The 22,919-nt window shown below is 42.2% G+C and overlaps 1 protein-coding gene across 6 annotated transcripts in view; it reads right to left on the bottom strand.

The window, feature by feature from the left end:
- ryk (receptor like tyrosine kinase) overlaps positions 1 to 22,919 on the bottom strand; it is a 296,128-nt gene that overhangs the window by 223,619 nt on the left and 49,590 nt on the right. For all 6 annotated transcript variants that reach the window (XM_087993913.1, XM_087993912.1, XM_043701685.2 and 3 more), the window contains exon 2: positions 441 to 562. In XM_087993913.1, coding sequence (XP_087850039.1) covers positions 441 to 562 — 122 coding nt within the window. The remainder of the gene's footprint in view (positions 1 to 440; positions 563 to 22,919) is intronic.

Here is a 22,919-nt window from a genome sequence, read left to right as displayed (position 1 = left end):
ACTCAAAAATATCAAACCAAGTTCCAACAATACAATGCCACATGGTTCCAATGTCCTTTAGTTTTTAAAACAACTAATAATTAAATCTTCTATTTCCTGGTTTATATTTCCAAAGAAAATATCTGAGATTCTTATGAATCAGCGGACAGCGATAGAACAGCATGATCAGAGATGGGCTAATGTATGATAAAGTTCCTTGCCTATACAAAAACACTGTCCAGAAAATTGTCATTAAGGATGCAAAAGAATGCTCTTGGTGGATTTTACCTTCTCTCAGTGGGGAAATCCATGACACTACTGTAACAACTGATCATGAGATGCATACCACCAAACATTGCTTGGTACCATTCCATGTGACTAGCAGGCAATTGATACTGTGCAGGTTACAGAGTGTGTTGCACTCCCACTCGAACGTGTCTTGACCGAACCTTAAAATTTACCTTGGATTTTGCATGCCAAGTGAAATGAAGGCTGTTGGTCTCCCCGGGTACAAGTAACTTGAAAGGGAGTGCGTAATAACTGACAACATCGTTCCGTACATAATACAACTCAGCATCAAGACCTGTTGAGAGAAAAAGAAATATCTATAATCCTCATAAATGTCTAAATCGCAAACTACTTTTACATTCTTTCAGTGACAAACATCAATAGTTCATATTTAACGCGCACTGTTAGTGTTGCAAATTTTATCATTAACTGCCAATAACACAATAGGATCAGAATTACGAGCACTTTACCAGTTTAAAATTTGTATGCACAAAGTTCGAACAAAAAATAGTAGATAAATGTAGGTACATTTGCATAAACTCCATTTAACCGTTCTGTGATACGTAATTAAGACTAATACACACTATATATCATCATTAAAAGCTTACTGCTGTGATATTTAAGTCATTTGTTTGCCTATATAAAAAAATTGATCCCAGTACTGACCCAAAGGGAAACACCAATATTAACCTTCCCCCTCTAGAAAATAACCCTTTATCATGACTCCGTGTTTTCTATCCTTATACATTCTCATCTTTAATCCTTTCTTTTTTTTAAACCCATGCTAACACTGATCACCCTATTCCATCAGACCCCAGTCTGTTAACAAATCTTTTGTGTGATACTTTGTCAAATCTTTCTTGAAATCTGTCTGGAATCACTGACATTACTAGAAAACAGCAGAAGCAGTGAACGAGCAAAACATTTCAACAACCTGAACTATCCAAGTCAAACAAACATCTAAAAAAAATCAAACATCTGAACATGACACTACATTGTGTAAGTATATTCATTATTTTTATCAAATGTAGACATGTATTACCATGTTTTCACATGTAATTCACAAAATCACAGCTGACTCAGCAAACTGCCCAAGTTAAACAATGCATTGTAATTTAAAACAACAAGTACTGGAGATCACAACAGCATCCATGGAGTTAACATTGCGTCGAGATGACTCTTCATCAGAGCTCTCTACCGAAGAGTCATCTTTCCTTGAAACGTTAGCTTGCTCTCTCTCCATGGATGCTCTCTGACCTGTTGTGAGCTCCAGCTTTTGTTATTTTCAGAACCCATCCAGTATCTGCAGTAATTTGTTCCTACAATGCATCGAAACTGGAAAAAGACTAAATGTATTTATCATATCCATGCCTCTCATGATCTCATACATTTCCTCAGTTTCCTACACTCCCTATAACACAGAACCTTGAGTCCTGACAAAAACCTTGAAACTTTCTTCTGCAAAGTGGCCAAAACTGAACACAATACTCCAATTGCAGCCTCATTAATGTCCTGTTCAACTGCAATGTAACTTCCAAACTGCCAAAAGCCTTCTTCACTGCCCTGTCTACTTGAGACTCCACTTTCAGAGAACCGTGCACCTGAACTCCAAGGTCGTTCTGTTCCACTACACTCCTTAAGGCCCTACCATTCACCATGAAACTCCAACCTTTATTTGACTTTCCAGAATGCACGTGCTCACACTTATCTGTATTAAACTCCATTTGAGATTTCTCAGCCCACTTCCCCAGCTGATCAACGTCCTGTTGCAATTTCTGAGAATCTTCCTTACTGCCCATGATACCACCTATTTTAGTGTCATCTGCAAACTTACTAATCATGCCTTGTACATTCCCATCAAAATCATGCCTTGTATATTCCCATCCAAATCACTGATATAGATAAAACTCGAATCGGGCCAGCACTGACCGCTGATGCACACCACTAGTCACAGGTCTCCAAGCCGATAAGCAGCTTTCCAATATTACCCTCTACTTCCTACCATCAAGCCAACTGTGTATCCGAGTTTCCAGCTGCCCTTGGATTTCATGCGATCTAACCTTCCAGAGCAATCTACCATATAGAATCTTACCACAGGCCTTACTGAAATCCATAGAGACTATGTCTACCGCCCTGCACTCATCAACCTTCCTGGTCACTTCACCAAAGAACTAACAGAGTTGCCTGGCATGATCTCCCACACACAAAGCCATGATGACTATTCGTAATCAAACACTGTGTCTCCAAGTGCATGTATATCTTAGCTCTCCGAATCTTCTCAAATAACTTTCCACATATGTTAGGCTTACTGGTCTATAGTTTCCAAGATTTTCTTTGCAGCCTTTCTTACTTAAGGGCACAACATTCATTACCTTCCAGTCTTCCGGGACATCACTCGTGGCTAACAATGATGCAAAAATATCAGCGAGGGCCCCCCGCAATATCCTCTTTAGCTTCTTGCAGTGTTCTTGGATATATCTGGTCAGGACTAGGAAATTTATTCACCTTCATATTTTCTAATGTGCCCAATACCTCCTCTGCTGTGATATGGACTGTTCCTAAGATATGACCACTAACCTCCCCAAGATCCCAAGTCTTCATGTCTTTGTCCACGGTTAACACAGAGGAGAAATATTCATTGAGGACCTTGCCCATCTCCTGCAGTTCTACACATACATATCCACTTTGCTCCTTGAGGGATACTATGCTCTCTCTAGTTATTCCCATTCCTTTAATATACTTCAAGAACCTCTTTGGATTCACCCTAATCTTCTCAGCCATGGCTATCTCATGCCCCATTCTCACATTCCTAATTTCCTTCTTCAGTATCTCCTGTATCTCCTATATATTTCCAGGGATTCCCTTGATCCTAGCTGCCAGTACCTGAGCCACGCCTCCTCCCTTTCTCTGGTCAAAGCCTCAATACCTCTTGTGATCCAGAGTTTCCTATTCCTGCCAACCCTACACTTCACCCTCACAGGAACATATAGACCTTGAACTCCAGCTTTCTCACTTTTAAAGGCCTCCCACTTGTCAGAGGTCCCTTTGCCTGCAAACAAACTATTCCTGCAAGCTCATGTCTAATTCCATCAAAAATCACCTTGCCCCAATTTAGAACTTGAACCTGTGGACCAGTTTTGTCCCTCTTCATAACTATCTTAAAATTAATAGAACTATGGTCACTGGTCTCAAAGTGCTCACTTACTGTCATATCTGTCACCTGTCCTGCCCTATTTTCCAAGAGTAGGTTGAGTTTTGCCCTTCCCGAGTAGGGCCCTCTCTATGCCAGACACACAAACCTTCCCCAACATATTTAACAAATTCCACACCAACTAATGCTATGGTGATTCCAGCCTAGGTTAGGAAAATTAAAATCTCCTACTATGACAATCCTATTGCTGCAAGTCACCTCAGTCTACTTGCATATTTGTTGCTCTAATTCCTGTTGACTATTTGCAGGCCTATAGTACAACTTCAATAGCGCAACCATCCCCTTCTTATTACTTAGCTCTACCCACAAGGCCTCACTGAATTGTTCTTTAATTGTGTCATCTCTGATTACTGCTGTGATATTCACCCTAAGCAAAAATGAAACTCCCCCTCCCCTCTTTCCACCACTTCTGCCCTGCCTAAAGCACCTGTACCCTTGTCCATTAAGCTGCCAGGCCTATCCCCCCTTAGCCATGTTTCTGTAATGGCTATAACATTCTAGTCCCATGTACCTATCCACAACCTGACTTCATTGGCCTTACCTGTCAGCCCTCTTGCATTGCAATAGATGCAATTTAATCTAACAGCCATTCCTTGCTCCCTGTCATGTTCCAGCCTGACCTGTTTCTTCAACTTACTCTAAGACTTTGGTCAGGTCGCACTTAGAGCATTGCATTGCATTCAGTTTTGGTTATCACATTACAGGAAAGGCTTGGGAGAAGTTGCATAAGAGGTTTACAAACACAGAGTGGTTGGAGTCTGGAACATGCTGCCAGGGGTTGATGGTGGAGGCACATATGATCGGGGCATTCAAGGGACTTTTAGATAGGCACATAAATATGCAAGGAATGGAGTGATATAGACCTAGAGCAGGAAAAAAAGATTAGCTTAATTTGGTGTCATATTTGGCACATCAGGGCCAAAGGGCCTGTGTTTCCATGCTGTACAGGTTCTAAAAATGTTCTAAAAACCCAGAAACTGCAGGCCAGTCAGTATAATGCCAGTAGCAGAGAAATCTTCACATATTAATCTGTAACAAAATGAGTTGTCACTTGCAAAAATATAGGCTAATAAATGAAAGCCAACACAAATTTGTTAAATTTGGCATTGATTAAACTGTGAACTTTGCACGTGTAAGTCTTTTCAAAAGGCATTGTGTAAATTGCCCTGTAATTAATAGGCCTGTTAATAAGAAAATAATAGCCAAATTTAAACTTATAGGATTACAGGGCATAGGCGCAAAATAGGCTAAGAAGCAAAATATAGTTTACAATGATGAACATAAAATGTTTCAGTCTTGAAAGAAGGATTCTTATTAAGACTGCTCTTTTTGATATACATCACTGCCGTGAACTTGGGCATAGGGGATGCAATTTCCAAGTTTCTATTTTAGACAAAACTTGGACTTGGAGTCAACAGTATGAAGAATGGAGCAGACTTCAGGAGCTCATAGATTGTTTTCCTCAGAGCTGCAGAGTAAGGAAGATAAAGCAGGAATGGGAAAATTTGTCTGCAACGGCACAAGTATCAATAAGCAGAGGACAAAAATTGAAAATAACTGGAGAAAGAACTAGAAAGCAAATAAAATGAAATGTTTCATAATGCAGTGAGTTCTGATCATACAGAAAGAGTGCAGGAAACAACTTCAATAGTGGCTTTTGGAAGGAATTGGACACATGCTTATAAAGGGGAAAAAAAACAGGACAACAGAGGAAGAGCAGAGACTTTGAGGAAAGCTCCTTCAAAGTATTTGCACAGACACTGAGCAGAATGGCATCCTACTGTGCCACAAGGTTCATTAAATGTGTATCTGTTGAACTTAGAAGCTGGCATTTTTTTTCCAGTGATCGTATGGGTAAATAATTCTCAGTGCTTCCAGTCAAGGCCGCTGCACAGAACAGAGAGAAACAGGGGGACAAGTCGGAGACATACTCCCGAAAATGAGATGTTAGCCAAGAGGCTGCAGAGACACAAGCTCAGTATAAGTAAAAACTGCTGACATACAGGGAAAAACAGCTTGTAAACTGAGAATGACTGGGTCCAGGTACTGTTTGGTACAAACCATCCTCTTCAGAACAAAATTAAGAAAGAGGGAGTAATGCAGAAGCCTTATTTGGATGAGGGGCAATGAGGTTCCTTGGTCTGCAGGCAATAAGATAAAGACATGCAATTAACAGATGAGCCTGAGCCAATGGTTAAAAGACACCATGACTTGAGAAAGATAAGAAAAGAGGATAAAAGACGACCCTCTAGGCATACAGGCAGCAATAACTCCGGTGACAAACGCTCACAAATCAAACCCTACATCAGGGACATGGAAAGAGAGAGAGAGAGAGAGAGAGAGAGAGAAGCAGCATGTGGGCAACATCAGCCGTCCTCAGCAACAACACAACGATTATGCAGATTAGGTATTATCTTTCATATTCTGTGACGAATTAGACTCTGTCAAATGACTCGAGTGGGTGTATAAATAGGTTGTTTAATTAAGTTTGTAGGAAAACATACAAGCTCTTGTTTGTAATAGAACGTGCAAGAAATAAGTACATGGTTTAATACATTAATCAAATAATTTCTCAATTTATCAGAATTGAGTCTTCTCATCTGCATACACCAGCAGCTGCAGTCGGCAACTGTTGGACTCAGACCACAGCTGCTGACTGCTGGATTGAAACAGTGCTCAACAAGGCTAATATGCCAATTTTAGGGAAGAAAATCTTGTTAAGATTGGGATATCTTGCATGTCGGAGAAAGTGAGGACTGCAGATGCTGGAGATCAGAGTTGAAAATGCGTTGCTGGAAAAGCGCAGCAGGTCAAGCAGCATCCAAGGAGCAGGCAAATCGGCGTTTCTCCTACTCCTTGGATGCTGCCTGACCTGCTGCGCTTTTCCAGCAACACATTTTTCAGTTCTGATGAAGGGCTTATGCCCGAAACGTCAATTCTCCTGTTCCTTGGATGCTGCCTGACCTGCTGCGCTTTTCCAGCAACACATTTTTCATATCTTGCATGTCATCTATAGAACTCCATTCTTAAATTCAAGGGTCCGACAGTTCCATAACTGGTTCATGAAGGGCAATCTGTTAGATGGACTTGTTAATGTCATCCTCAACAAAACAACTGCAAGATATAACATTGGCAAGACTCGAGTCTGAAATCAATACAAAAAAGCTTGAAAAAAAATTGGGTGAAGGACAAAAAACAGTGAATCATTTGTTTTTTTTAAAGAATGCAGGAGAATAGCCAATGGTGCTCTCCTGGGCCACTGCGAAAACCAATACTCTTCGGTACATAAAAAATAAGCAGATACTGGAAAATCAATTAACATTTTAACATTTGCCAATGATAGCAAAAACAAAGTTGTGGCAAACAGCTCGAATGATACCAGACAACAGCAACAAGACACTTACAATCCGAGCTGATGAAACTACTCAACAAGTTAGATCCAACGTTAAAATCTGGCTTAATTTATTTCTAATTTAATGTGACAGCCTTTCACTGAACCATCATAGAGTCATAGACTCATGGAGATATACAGCATGGAAACGGACACTTTGGTCCAACTTGTCCATGCTGACCAGCTATCCCAACCCAATCTAGTCCCAGTGTTAGCACCCGCTTCAAACCCTTCCTTTTCATATACCCATCCAGATGCCTTTTAAATGTTGCAATTGTACCAGCATCCAACACTTCCTCTGGCAGCTCATTCCATACACGTACCATCCTCTGTGTGAAAAGTTGCCCCTTAGGTCTCTTTTATATCTTTCCCCTCTCACTCTAAACCTTTGCCCTCCAGCTCTGGATTCCCCCACCCCAAGGAAGAGACTTTGTCTATTTATCACATCAATGTCCCTCATGATTTTATAAATCTCTATAAAGTCACCCCTCAGCCTCCAATGCTCAAGCATATTCAACCTCTCCCTATAGCTCAAATCCTCCAACCCTGGCAACACCCTTGTAAATCCTTTCTGAACCCATTCAAGTTTCACAACATCCTTCCGAAGGAGACCAGAATTGCACGCAATATTCCAAAAGTGGCCTAACCAGTGTCCTGTACTCAATAGATGGAAATGTGTTGCTGGAAAAGCGCAGCAGGTCAGGCAGCATCTAGGGAACAGGAGAATCGACGTTTCGGGCATTAGCCCTTCTTCAGGAATGCCCGAAACGTCGATTTTCCTGTTCCCTAGATGCTGCCTGACCTGCTGCGCTTTTCCAGCAACACATTTCCATCTCTGATCTCCAGCATCTGCAGACCTCACTTTCTCCTGTACTCAATACTCTGACCAATAAAAGAAAGCATAACAAACGCCGCCTTCGCTATCCAATCTGCCTGCAATTCTACTTTCAAGGAGCTATGAACTTGCACTCCAAGGTCTCTTTGTTCAGTAACACTCCCAAGGACCTTACCATTAAATGCATAAGTCTTGCTAAGATTTGCTTTCCCAAAATGCAGCACTCACATTTATCTGAATTAAACTCCACCTGCCACTTCTCAGTCCATTGGCCCATCTGATCAAGATCCTGTTGTAATCTAAGGTAATCTTCTTTGCTGGCGACTACACCTCCAATTTTGGTGTCATTTGCAAATTTACTAACTATACCTCTTATGCTCACATCCATCATTGATATAAATGACGAAACGTAATGACCCAGCACGGATCCTTGTCGCCTCCAGTGTGAAAACAATCCTCCACCACCCTCCTCTGTCTTCTACCTTTGAGCCAGTTCTGTATCCAAATGGCGAGTTCTTCCTGTATTCCATGAGATCTAAACTTGCTAACCAGTTTCCCATGGGGAACCATGTCAAACGTCTTACTGAAGTCCATATAGATCACATCTACCGCTCTGCCCTCATCAATCCTCTTCGTTACTACTTCAATAAACTCAATCAAGTTTGTGAGACATGATTTCCCACACACAAAGCCATGTTCACTATCCCTAATCAGTCCTTGCCTTTCCAAATACATGTACATGCTGTCCCTCAGGATTCCTTCCAACAACTTGCCCACCACTGAGATCAGGCTAACCAGTCTATAGGTTCCCTGGCTTGTCTTTCTTAAACAGTGGCACCATGTTTGCCAATCTCCAGTCTTCCGGCACCTCACCTGTAACTATCGATGATACAAATATCTCAACAAGAGGCCCAACAATCACTTCTCTAGCTTCTCACAGAGTTCTCGGGTACACCTGATAAGGTACTGGGGATTTATCCACCTTTGACCATTTCAAGACATCCAGCACTTCCTCCTCTGTAAACTGGACATTTTGCAAAATGTCACCATCTATCTCCCTACAGTCTATATCTTCCATATCCTTTTCCATATCCTCTTCCATATCCAAAATATTCATTTAGTATCTCCCCCATTTTCTGTGGCTCCACACAAAGGCCGCCTTGCTGATCTCTGAGGGACCCTATTCTCTTCCTAGTTACCCTTTTGCCCTTAATGTATTTGTAAAAACCTTTTGGATTCTCCTTAATTCTATTTGCCAAAGCTATCTCATGTCCCCTTTTTGACCTCCTGATTTCCCTCTTAAGTACACTCCTACTTCCTTTATACTTTCCTAAGGATTCACTCAATCTATCCTGTCTATACCTGACATATGCTTCCTTCTTTTTCTTAACCAAACCCTCAATTTCTTTAGTCATCCAGCATTCCCTATACCTCCCAGCCTTCCCTTTCACCCTGACAGGAATATACTGTCTCTGGACTCTCGTTATCTCATTTCTGAAGGTTTCCCGTTTTCCAGCCGTCCCCTTACCTGCGAACATCTGCCTCCAGTCAACTTTTGAAAGTTCTTGCCTAATACCGTCAAAATTAACCTTCCACCAATTTAGAACTTCAACTTTTAGATCCGGTCTATCCTTTTTCATCACTATTTTAAAACTAATAGAATTATGGTCGCTGGCCCCAAAGTGCTCCCCCAGTCGGCTGCCCTGCCTTATTTCCTAAGAGTAGGTCAAGTTTCTCTGGTAGGTACATCCACATGCTGAATCAGAAAATTTTCTTATATACACTTAACAAATTCCTCTCCATCTTAAACCCTTAACACAATGGCAGTCCCAGTCTATGTTTGGGAAGTTAAAATCCCCCACCATAACCACCCTTTTATTCTTACAGACAACTGAGATCTCCTTAAAATTTGTTTCTCAATTTCCCTCTGAGTATTAGGGGGTCTATCATACAATCCCAGTAGAAGGTGATCATCTTTTTCTTATTTCTCAGTTCCACCCAAATAAATTCCCTGGATGTATTTCTCGCAATATCCTAAGTACAGCTGTAATGCTATCCTTTATCAAAAACGCCACTCCTCCTCCTCTCTTGCCTCCCTTTCTGACCTTCCTGTAGCATGTATATCCTGGAACATTAAGCTGCCAGTCCTGTCCATCCCTGAGATACATTTCTGTAATTGCTATGATATCCCAGTCCCATGTTCCTAACCAAGCCCGGAGTTATCTGCCTTCCCTGTTTGGCCTCTTGCATTGAAATAAATGCAGTTTAATTTATCAGTCTTATCTTGTTCCCTGCTTTGTCCCTGCCTGCTCTGACTATTTGACTTGCTTCTTTTCTCAACGGTACTAGTCTCAGATTGATCTCTTTTCTATCTCCCTGGGTCCCACCACCGCAACCGCCCCCCCCCCCTTCTTGTACAGGTCACTTCTACCCCAGAACAGAGTCCAATGATCCAAAAATGTGAAGCTTTCTCTCATACAACAGCTCCTCACCATGCATTCATCTGCTCTATCCTCCTATTCCTGCCCTCACAAGCTCGCAGCACCAGAAGTACTCCAGATATTACTACTCTCGAGGGCCTCCTATTTAAATTCCTGACTAACTCTCCATGTTCTCCCTTCAGAATCTCATTTTTTTCCCTTCCTATGTCATTGGTTCCAATGTAGGTAAAAACAAGGACTGCAGATGCTGGAAACCAGAGTCTAGATTAGAGTGGTGCTGGAACAGCACCGGAGGCCAGGCAGCATCCAAGGAGCAGGAAAATCAACATTTCGGGCAAAAGCCCTTCATATTGGTTCCAATGCGTACATGACCTCCTGCTGGTCCCTCTCCCCCTTGAGGACCTTTTGCACCCTCTCTGAGGCATCCTTGATCCTGGCACCAGGGAGGCAACACACCATTCTGATTTTTCGTTGCTGGCCACAGAACAAGATACAAAGAAATTGAAAACAAAATAAAACAAACTAAACTAAATGTAACAAGTTAGAAAAATTTCAAAGCAAAACAAAATCTCATCAATTCCCCAAGACCATCATCTTACAGGTACTCAAAGGCCAGAAGAAATTTCTTTTGGATGTCTACAACTGGGCCAAAGGTCAGGTTACAAGTCTCGACACCTAATCCAGAGGTGGGTCATGACATGTCAGAAAAGGATGATTAAAAATACTTTTTATTTAATAACCAATGCAGATTTCCAAACAAACACTCCTGGTCTGGAACTTTGACAACTTCCAGGGGAGGTTCAGTGGTTGGCATCCTCAGGCGATTATCTGTGTGGAGTTTTCACATTCTCCCTGTGTCTGCGTGGGTTTCTTCCCACAGTCCAAAGATGTGCAGATTAGGTGGATTGGTCATGGGAAATGCAAGGTTATACGGGTTGGGGGGGGGGGGGGGGGGGGGGTGGGGGGGGGGGGGGGGGTTGAGGTGGGATGCTGTTTGAATGATCAGTGTGAACTCGATGGGCCAAATGGCCTGCTTCCACACTGTAGGGTTCTATGATTCTATTCTATGATTAAACTCCTTCATTGAGGTAACGCATTCCCTAACTACCAGCAGTCCCTGGTTGTTAATCGGATTTGTTCTTGAGTCCGTCAGCAAGTCTGAATGCCATGCAGGACAAAATAGCCAAACGTGAGTAGAGGTAACATTCGTATAACCGATCTTTAAATTATCCCCTGCATTCAGTTGTACAAGCATTCATAAATCAGGATAACCTTTTCCTCAGAAAAACTTGCATGAGTTTAGTCAGATCTTCTTCAAAATATTTCTAATCTCAAAACATTTCTAAATAAAATAAATTCTCATTTCTCCTAAACCCAAAACAAACATCTTAAATGGCTGTCTCTCCCCTAATGTAAAATCCATAATTTTAACAAACTTCCATAAGCACTTCAGGAGCAGATTCTGAAAAGCCTCTCTGACACATGCTCATTTAAAATCATGGTTCCAGAAAGACTAACCTAGTTAATTATAAAACATCTTCACAAAAACAGGCCAAAACCTAATGCCACTAGTTTAACAGCCAAACTGAAATCTGGTACTGTGACACTGAAGGAACAGCAATGTAGTTCCAAGACAGGATGGGAGACCGGACGCCTCCTAGCAGAGCCCTTCAGGGATCATTGCTGGGACACCTGCACCAATCAACCACACCGCCCTGTGGCCCAACATTTCAACTCCCCCTTCCACTGTGCCGAGCTCATGGAGGTCCTGGGCCTCCTTCACCACCGCTCCCTCACCACCAGACGCCTGGAGGAAGAACGCCTCATCTTCCGCCTCGGAACACTTCAACCCCAGGGCATCAATGTGGACTTCAACAGTTGCCTCATTTCCCCTCCCCCCATCTCACCCCAGTTCCAAACTTCCAGCTCAGCACTGTCCCCATGACCTGTCCTACCTGCCTATCTTCTTTTCCACCTATCCACTCCACCCTCCCCCCTCCCCCACTCACCTATTGTACTCCATGCTACTTTCTCCCCACCTCCACCCTCCTCTCATTTATCTCTCCACCCTTCAGGCTCTCTGCTTGTATTCCTGATGAAGAGCTTTTGCCCGAAACGTCGATTTTATTGCTCCTCAGATGCTGTGCTTTTCCAGCACCACTGGTGGAAAAACAGTGCCTTCACTGTTTTTACTTACCAGGATGGAGAGTGGATTAGGGGGTGGGGGCAGGACTTGCAGGGGTCGGTGTTCCCATGTATCTGCTAGTCTTGTCCTTCAAAATGAAAGGATCTTTGGCGAATTTTTGCAGTGCATCTTGAAGAGTATTCTGTGTCTCGGTGGTGGAGGGAGTTGATGTTTGTAGACATGGTGCCAATCAAGCAAACTGCTTTGTCCTGGATAGTATCAAGCTTCAAATGTTGTTGGATCTGCCTCCATCAGGCAAGTGGGGACTGTTCCATCACAGTCCTGGCTTGTGCCTTGTAGAGGGTGGTCAAGGTTTTGGGGAGTCAGGAGGGGAGACTATTCAGCACAGCATTCAGAGTCTCTGGCCTGCTCTTGTAGACAGCGATTTAAGTTGAGTTTTTGTTCAACTGTAATGCTTAGGGTGCTGATAGTGGGGTATTCAGTGGTGGTAACCATTGCATGTCAAGGTTTGGCGGTCAGATTGCTTGACATTTATGTGGTGCAAATGCTACTTGCCTCTTGTTAGCCCAAGCCTGGATATTGTCCAGACCGTGATACATTTGAACATGGACTCCTTCAGTACCTGAGCAGTCACAAATTGGGCAGAACACTATGCAATCATCGGTGAACACCCACAACCCCTGACCTTATGACGAAGGAAAGATCATTGCTCAAGCAGTTGGACGATTGGGCCTGGGAACTACACTGAGCAACTCCTGTGGAGAAGTGTGGAACTGGAGATGACCGACCCCCAAGAATCACAAGAATTTTCTTATGTGCCAGGTATGACTCCAACCAGCAGAGAGGTTTCCTATTGACCGTTTCCTATTGATTCCAGTTTTGTTAGGGTTCCCTGATGTCAAGGGTTCCCTGATTACTCTCACTTCAGGAAATAAGTATACTTCTTTGCACACTCAGGATTCTTCCAGCAAATGTTGTCCAATTGCAGAATCACATCTTACTAGGCCATGCTTGCAAAATACACATCAATAATCCAAAATCAGATGTCACCAAAAAAAAATTGAGTCACCAAACTTTCATAAAGATGTTGATTTGCAAAAAGTAACATATTGTGCTGTTAAAAAGAAATTCTGATGCTAAATAATTTGATCATATCTTTGTGACACATTTATTTGAATGCGGCATGCATGCTCTTGAAACTTCACGCAACTCAACATATTGTAACAGGAAATGAAACAGTAGCGTCACAGAGATCTACAGCATGGAAGCAGGCCCTTTGGACCATTTGCCCATACCACCCAGTTTTCACAATTAAACTGGGCCCATTTGCTTGTGTTTGGTCCATATAGCTCATACCATCAATGTACCTGTCTAAATGCTTCTTAAATGACCAAACTATGCCCGCTTCTGCCACTACCTCTGTCAACCTGCTCCATACACTGATCATCCTTGGTGTGAAAATGTTGCCCCTCTGGATCCTTTTGTATCTCTCCCCTTAAACCTATCCCTCCTAGTTTTAGACTCCCCTACCATTAGGAAAAGCTGTTGGCTATCTACCTCATCTACGACACTCATGACTTTATAACCCTCTATGAAATCACCCCTAAGTCTCCTTCTTTTTATGGAATAAAATTACAGCCTATCCAACCTGTCCATATAACACAAACCTAGTCAGGTAGCATCCTAATAAATCTTTTCTGCACTCTCCTTTCTACAGTAGGGTCACCAGAGCTGCATGTAGTACTCCAAATGTGGCCTCACCAATGCCTTGTACAGCTGCAATAAAACATTCCAACTCCAACACTCAGTGTTCTGACCAATGAAAGAAAGCATGCTGAAAGCCTTCATCACATCCTATCTACCTGTCTACTTTCAAGGAGCTATGAACCTGGACCCCGAGATCTCTTTGTTCTGTAACACTCCTCAGGATCTTACCATTGATTGTGTCAGGCCTGGCTTGCTTTGTCCCACCAAAATGCAACACCTTACATTTATCTAAATTAAACCCTGCCTGTCATTCCTTAATACAATTGCCCAGTTGATCAAGATCTCCTGCATTCCCAGAAAACCTTCTTCACTATTCACTCTACCACCAATCTTGGTGTCATCCCAAACATATTAACCAGAGTTCCTAAATCCAAACCATTTGTATAAATGATGAATAACGGTGGACCCAGCACCGATGATACACCACTGGTCACAGGCCTCCAGTCTAAAAAATAACCTTCTAACCACCACCTTCTGTCTTTTACTGTCAAGCAAATTTTGTATGCAATTGGCTAGCTCTCCTTGGATCCCATGAAATTTAACCTTATTCAACAACCTACCATGCAGTACTTTGATTCTAGATTAGAGTGGTGCTGGAAAAGCACAGCAGTTCAGACAAAATCCAAGAAGCAGGAAAATCGATGTTTCGAGCAAAGGCCCTTCATCCTCATTCCTGATGAAGGGCTTTTGCCCGAAACGTCGATTTTCCTGCTCCTCGGATGCTGCCTGAACTGCTGTGCTTTTCCAGCACCACTCTAATCTAGAATCTGATTTCCAGCATCTGAAGTCCTTGTTTTTACCATGCAGTACTTTGTCAAAGGTCTTGCCCTCATCTACTTTCTTGGTCACCACGTCAAAATGTTCAATCAATTCCATGAGACACGATTTCCAACCTACAAAGCGCATACTAAGATCTCATTTTAACAAAGCAAATTGAACAGCATATCTCCAATAGCAAACTTTTAATTACGTGTCCGCCACTCTTCCTCCCCTGTTGTGCAGCAGAACCACCCATAGAGCGATCGACCTGCCTCCCATTGCTATTGCACTATAACTGCAAGGAGGACATTAAAATCTAAGTACTGATTGAACAGAACAGATAGACAAGGGTAACACAGAAAACAAATTTGTAGAATGCATCAAAGATGATTTCTTAGAGCAGTACATTGCAGAATTTACATAGGAACAGGCTATTCTAGATCTAGTAATGTTAAAATACTATTTGAGACGGCTCAGGGAATCCCTAATGAACTCGACCTGTAAGCCTCTCTTGGTTTGTCCCGGAGATTGTGGTAGTCTGGAATATAAACTCTTACAGACTGTTTAGTTTAAATTATTACCTTTATTTACCAATGGCATCAATGTTACACTATAACATAGATAACTACATGCCAGGCTTGAGCTAAGGTTATAAAACTATTAGCAGAGTACCGGCATCAGCTCTTACACCTAAGAGCTCTCAGGCCGCTCCCCTTATTGTTGCAAATAAGCTATCTTTATACAGAAACTGGTATTGAGATTACAAAAAAAACCACGTCTTTAATCAGATAAGCAGCAATAAAATGGCAAACGTTTTCAGAGGAAGAGAAACAAATTGACAGGTCTGAGTACACTTGACTAATTAAGCTACATGCACATCAAAGTGGGAAACCCTGATCAAACCTGGCCAAATGCCTTAGCTAGACAAGCTCCCTTTTAAGAGTACATCATAACAAGAGACTAGTCAAAATTATGTTGACAAGGGCATGAGGTAACCTCGCTCAGCTAACATGCCTAGTACCATTGTGCAACAAAATGCCTCTTTTAAAAATCATCTTAGATTCCCAAAATGCAAACTAAATTCGTAACAGTCCTGGCTGTTGAGCTCTAGGGAACAACACACAAACATTTAATCCATGACAAGCAAGTGTATGCTCAAATCAGACCAGAAAGAGTTAACCTTTCTACCAGCTTCCGTCCTGTCTCTCTCCCCTCCCTCCCCCTTTCTCTCTCTCTCTCTCTCTCTCACAGAGCTAGTGTCCCTTGAACCCTTAGGTCAGTGAATGTAATTTACAGAAGAATATTTTCTCTCTCGCTTGCATATGAACACCTTCCAACTTCCTTACTATCTCAGTTTCAGCCTTTGTTTTCCTAGCTTGTAAGGGTAATGGGGCATTGACATTTCAGAACAGTCAAGATTAGGGAGCTGAGCTTCATAAATTCAAATCTGCACAGTATGGTATACATAAAAATGTATCAGGATTGTTCTATATATTTCACTCTGCTCATTAAAATAAAAATTGTTTTCCTACTGAGAATGAGTTTTATTAAGAGTCTTCTATATAAAGCAAGATTTCAGTTATGCAACATCCAACTGTAAAATATGCGCAGCTTCTACCCCTCGAGGTCAAAAGGAAGTACTGCCACACATTCCACAAGTTAAATGTTATCACTGTATTTACATTGATCCACTGACACAAAAAACAGATATCCTTAATTCTCCTGAATAAATGCCCCACGCCCCCACCCCGACCCGTGGTTAAGCGTTTTCCTACACTTCTTGTTTACTTCCAGTGTGTGCCGCAGATGTGTCAAATGTAAGGCTACAAACGTTCTCAGTAATGTGTAATAAGGTAGGATTAATAAGGGAACTCACACTTAAGGATCCCCTGAGGAGTAGCAATCACAACATGGTAGAATTTCAAATTCAGTTTGAGGGAGAGCAATTACAGAGGTGTGAAGAAAAATGTTCTTGGTTCTAGGCCCAAACATCTTCAGTTGCTTCAACAAATGACCTTTCCTCCATCATAAGATCAGAAATGGGGATGTTTGTTGATGATTGCACAATGTACAGCATTATTCGCAACTCCTCAGATACTGCAGCAGTCCATGTTCAAATGCAACAAGATCTTAGTATCCAGGCTTCAGCCAACAAGTGGCAAGCAACATTCATGCCATACAAATGCCAGGCGATGACCATCACCAATAAGAAACGACCTAACCACCACCACTGACATTCAATGATGTTATCATCACCAAATTAACTCACCTGGACCAGCTATATAAACAAGGAATACTGTGGCAAGTAACTAACCTCCTGACTCCCCAAAGCCTGTCCATCATCTACAAGGCACAAATCAGGAGTGTGATGGAATACTTCCCACATGCCTGGAAGGGTTAAGCTCTAAAAGCACTTATGAAGCTTAACACCATTCAGGATAAAGTAGCCCACTTCATTGGCCCCATGTCTTCCCACTCTGGCACCAATAAACAGTAAAAGTAGTACATATTACCTCCAAGATACACTGCAAAAGTTCACTACAGATCCTCAGACAGCATCTTCCAAACCCACAACCACTTCTATCTAGAAGGACAAAGGTAGCAAATACATGGGAGCACCACTACCTGCAAGTTTCTCCAAGCCACTCACCATCCTGATTGGGAAATATATTGCTGTTGCTGGGTCAAAATCCTGGAATTCCCTCTTAAACGGCATCATTGGTCAACCTGCTGCAGGTGGACTGCAGCGATTCAAGGAAACAGCTCACTTCTCAAGGGCAACTAGGGTCTGGAAATAAATTCTGGCCAGCCAGCGATGCCCACATAGAGTCATAGAGATGTACAGCATGGAAACAGACCCTTCGGTCCAACCCGTCCATGCCGACCAGTTATCCCAACCCAATCTAGTCCCACCTGCCAGCACCCAGCCCATATCCCTCCAAAACCTTCCTATTCATAAACCCATCCAAAGGCCTTTTAAATGCTGCAAATGTACCAGCCTCCACCACTTTCTCTGGCAGCTCATTCCATACACATACCACCCTTTGCGTGAAAAAGTTGCCCTTGAGGTCCCTTTTATATCTTTCCCCTCTGACTCTAAACCTATGTCCTCTAGTTCTGGACTCCCCCAACCCAGGGAAAAGACTTTGTCTCTTTGCCCTCATAATTTTATATGTCACGAATGAACAATAAAAACAGTGCGTGAACTAGACTGGGAAAAATAGTTGAAGGGAAAAAGTCAGATGAGCAAGGCAAACACTAAGCAGATATTTCACAGTGCTCAGAAAACTTTAATCCAGCTAAAAAAAGACTCAATGAAAAAGATAAGACATCTATGGATAACAAAAGCCATCAAGGACAGTATCTAATCAAAACTAAGGAGAATAAAGTGGTGAAAACCAGTGGTAGACCAGACAATTCTTTTTTTTAAGAAACAGGGGTGATGGCTAAAAGTCTAATCAAGAGGGAAAATATTGATTATAGAAGTAAATTGGCAAGAAATACAAAAACAATAATCAGTGACATGCACATTCCATGAATAATCAATAGAAAAAGTTCAAAAAAAAGCCAGAGCTTCTACCAGTATACAAATGAAAGCAAGCAGCTAATATAAATGTTGCACTTTTGAAGGATGCAGCTGGGAAATGATAACGAGAAACAGGAGAATTGCAGATAATTAAATCATTTTTTGTACTACTCTTCAAGGTGGCAGACACTACGACTATCCCAAAGATAAAGATAAGCAAGGTACAATAGGAGAAAAGATTTTGTATCAAACTCTATAAGGAATACAATGTCTGTGAGAAGATTTGTAGCTCGGGTGCTCGTTGTTGTGGTTCTGTTCGCCGAGCTGGGAATTTGTGTTGCAGACGTTTCGTCCCCTGTCTAGGTGACATCCTCAGTGCTGGGAGTGCTTCACAGGAGGCTCCCAAGCACTAAGGATGTCACCTAGACAGGGGACGAAACATCTGCAACACAAATTCCCAGCTCGGCGAACAGAACCACAACAAGGAATACAATATTTGACAAGATAACAGGACTAAATACAGACAAATTGTCAAAACCCAATGGTCTGCATTCAAGGGTTTTAAAGTAAGTGACTGCAGAGATAATGAAGGCCAAGGTTTTCAGGAGGGTTGAAAAACTACTTATGTGATACCCTTGTTCAAGAAAGGTGACAGACAGAAAGCAGAAAATTATAGACTAGTTAGCCTAACATGCGTCGTTGGGAAAGTGCTAAAGTCCATTATTAGGAAAGAAAGAGCATGGCATTTACAATCAAACAGAGTCAACAGGGTTTGTGAAAGGCGGATAAAACAAGCAGAGTTGATAAAGGGATATCAGTAGATGTAGTGTATTTGGATTTCAAGGCAGCATCTAAGTACTATATAAAAGGTTACTACAAAAAATAGGAGCACATGGTATGAAGGATAGAGGATGAATTGAGAATTGGTTCACACACATAAAAATGTCGGGATTAATGGATCTTCCACCCTCCACCCCCCCCCCCCCCCGCCCTCCACCTCCTGCCCCTCCCCGCACCGAGTTGAAAGGATGCAACTAGTTAAAGTGCCATACAAATCAGTCCAAGGGCTTCCATTATTTACCATCTATATTACTGACTTGGAGGATGATATAGTGTATAATAGGTGAGAAGACATGTTGTGATGAGGGTATAAGGAATCAGCAAGGAACCACAAATAAGGTTGAGAGTGGGCAAAAAATTGGCGGATGGAATTTAATGTAGGAAAGTGCAAAGTCATGTGCTTAGTTGGAAGAGTCGAAAAGCAGACTCCAAAAAAGTGTACTACAGAGAGATCTGGGTACTCTTGTGAATTAAACACAAAACATTAGCTTGCAGGTTGAACAAGTAATTAAGGAAAATTGAATTTTGGCCTTTACTGGTAGAGTTTGTAGTTTAAAAATAGCAAAGTCTTGTTATAACAGTGCAGAATGCTTGTGAGGCTGCATCTGGATATAGTGACAGAATAAAGTATTTAAAACTGACATGCGTAGAAACTTCTTCCCCCAGAGGGTAGTGAACATCCGAAATCCATACCCCAGAAAGTTCTAAAATCTGGATCATAAAACGCATTTCAAAATCTAACTACCTTTCTTTAAATATCAGAGCGTTGAGGGCTATGGCATGGAAGAGGAGATGAGGTCTTGGCCAGATCAGCCATGATCTTCTTGAATAATGGGCAATTGGCCTACTCCTGCTCCTGTTTCTTAAGCTCATAAAGTTTTCAAACCACATGAGTCTAAAGATACACTACTATGAACAAGTGGCTATTGCTGAGGACAAGCAGAATGCCCAAATTTCAAGAGCATTAATGACAATACCAATCTAAAATCTGAAAATCTTTCTTTACATTATCACCTTATGTGGTTCACTACATCAACTAAACTAGTCGAATGCATTAGAATAGTGCGCGTAATAAACACAACCGGCTTGTTGTCGATTTCTGGACCTGCTGAAAGCAACTGTCTTGAACTAGAGGAAGAAGGCAAATAGTTGAAACTTTATTGCTGGAACAGCACAGCAGGTCAGGCAGCATCCAGGGAACAGGAGATTCGACGTTTCGGGCACAGGCCCTTCTTCAGGAATGAGCAGAGAGTGTTCAGCAGGAGAAGATAAAAGGTAGGGAGGAGGGACTTGGAGGAGGGGAGTTGGAAATGTGATAGGTGGAAAGAGGTCAAGGTGAGGGTGATAGGTCGGAGTAGGGTGGAGGCGGAGAGGTCAAGAAGAAGACTGCAGGTCAGGAAGGCGGTGCCGGGCTGGAAGGATCCGGCTGAGACAAGGTGGGGGGAGGGGGGATGAAGAAACTGGTGAAGTCCAAGTTCATCCCCTGCGGTTGGAGGGTTCCCAGTCGTGCTCCCAGAGGTGCTCCCTGGGAAGTAACTTTTGAGTATAGAATGTCCATCTAACTAAAAGATACAAGTCAAAGTTTTTTGACTGGTACTCATCAGTAGAGAAAACAACTTGTGTGCTTATTGCAAAATAGAAGTGCAAGATGGTTCTGTTGCTCAAAATGTTGAGATCCCATTCCCTTTTTGGGTAACCTGCGGTAGAGTGGGTACCATTCATGGTCAAATGAGGCAGCCTGGGCCTTTGATAAGTTTGTGCGATTTACAGTAAATAATAGCTCCCTGGGAGCACCTCTGGGCCACCCGGACGAACCAACCCAACCAACCTGTGGCACAGCATTTCAACTCCCCCTCCCACTCCACCGAGGATATGCAGGTCATTGGACTCATCCACCGCCAAACCACAACAACCCGACGGTCGGAGGAGGAGCGTCTTATCTTCCGACTGGGAACCCTCCAACCGCAGGGGATGAACTTGGACTTCACCAGTTTCTTCATCCCCCCTCCCCCCACCTTGTCTCAGCCGGATCCTTCCAGCCCGGCACCGCCTTCCTGACCTGCAGTCTTCTTCTTGACCTCTCCGCCTCCACCCTACTCCGACCTATCACCCTCACCTTGACCTCTTTCCACCTATCACATTTCCAACTCCCCTCCTCCAAGTCCCTCCTCCCTACCTTTTATCTTCTCCTGCTGAACACTCTCTGCTCATTCCTGAAGAAGGGCCTGTGCCCGAAACGTCGAATCTCCTGTTCCCTGGATGCTGCCTGACCTGCTGTGCTGTTCCAGCAATAAAGTTTCAACTTTGATCTCCAGCATCTGCAGACCTCACTTTCTCCTCGAAGAAGGCAAATAGTAATACAAACTTGAGTCTCACAACAAAATTATTTGTATCATTCAACGATTACAGTAGTGTCATTCTTTAGGAATTGGACTATAAATACAAGGGTAAAAACAATCCAGGAAATCTGTCAAAAAGGAGGACTTGAAAACAGCATTTTGTAATTCAAGATGAATCATTTCTGAATTGTCAGCCAATTCAGCTTTAACACCCAAATGAACAAAAACAAAGCAGAATTTGACTGTACTGAGAAAAACTGACTACATTGAGGTTTTGAATTATTGTAGCATATTTAACAATAGTCCCAAATGGAGAACTAAAGACAGTACAAGTCCCAGTGTGAAGTAAATCCAAAGTAATTTAAACCTAAGAAATATTATGACCTAAGAAATATTATGGGGTCAAAATCATAGCACAATTTGAGAACTATAGATAGTTTTGACATAAGACATTGGCTGCAACAGCACTTTGTGCAATGTAATGATGGATTTGTATGCCAGTGAACCAGAGTCGTACAAGTAACATCATTCTGGTGGGCTTATTGGCAACCTCATGGACAGAGCCCTGACCATTTGCTCACAGAGTAGAAGGTAAATTGACGCTAAATGCTAAATTAGTGCTCGATACTAAATTAGGACGCATCCAACCTAGCCTTCATGATCGTAGCTAGGCTGATCAAATTATTTACTGTAAATCGCACAAACTTATCAAAGGCCCAGGCTGCCTCATTTGACCATGAATGGTACCCACTCTACCGCAGGTTACCCAAAAAGGGAATGGGATCTCAACATTTTGAGCAACAGAACCATCTTGCACTTCTATTTTGCAATAAGCACACAAGTTGTTTTCTCTACTGATGAGTACCAGTCAAAAAACTTTGACTTGTATCTTTTAGTTAGATGGACATTCTATACTCAAAAGTTACTTCCCAAGTAGTGTGAACTTCTATCTAACATATCAATCGTACAAAATATTTTGAAATATCAAATGAAATTAACCCCTTAACCATCTAAATTCCAAAATTAGTTTTGGTTGTCTCTCTTCATAATTTAACCATTAGATTTAGGATTCTATTCTGTAGTTTCTCAATAGTGTTGTGACCAGACTGAATAGAGTAGAAGAAAGGGATGTTTTGCACCGCACAGTCAGCAAGGAGGCCAGCGAATGAAACAGGAAATTTGGTTCAAAGTGTAAAGGGGCTTAGAGGTGCTTTAACTAAGGTTTACTGTAACAAGTAAATACTTCAGAGAGGTGTGTTGGATAGGGTAAAATGAAAGGTGCAGATTGAGTGGCAGAGTGATGTCATGGACATATACATGACATGAGTGCAGGGCAAACAGCTGACTGGGATTGGTGAACATTTTTAATCTTTATGAGTCAGGTTTTCAGTTTGTGT

This window comes from Chiloscyllium plagiosum, unplaced genomic scaffold (genome assembly GCF_037043375.1).
Source record: "Chiloscyllium plagiosum isolate Xiang-an unplaced genomic scaffold, Cpla_swu_hap1 HiC_scaffold_13, whole genome shotgun sequence".
NCBI classification, from domain to species: domain Eukaryota; kingdom Metazoa; phylum Chordata; class Chondrichthyes; order Orectolobiformes; family Hemiscylliidae; genus Chiloscyllium; species Chiloscyllium plagiosum.
Note: the sequence above shows the minus strand (reverse complement) of the source record. Positions and strands in the feature narration are given on the sequence as shown.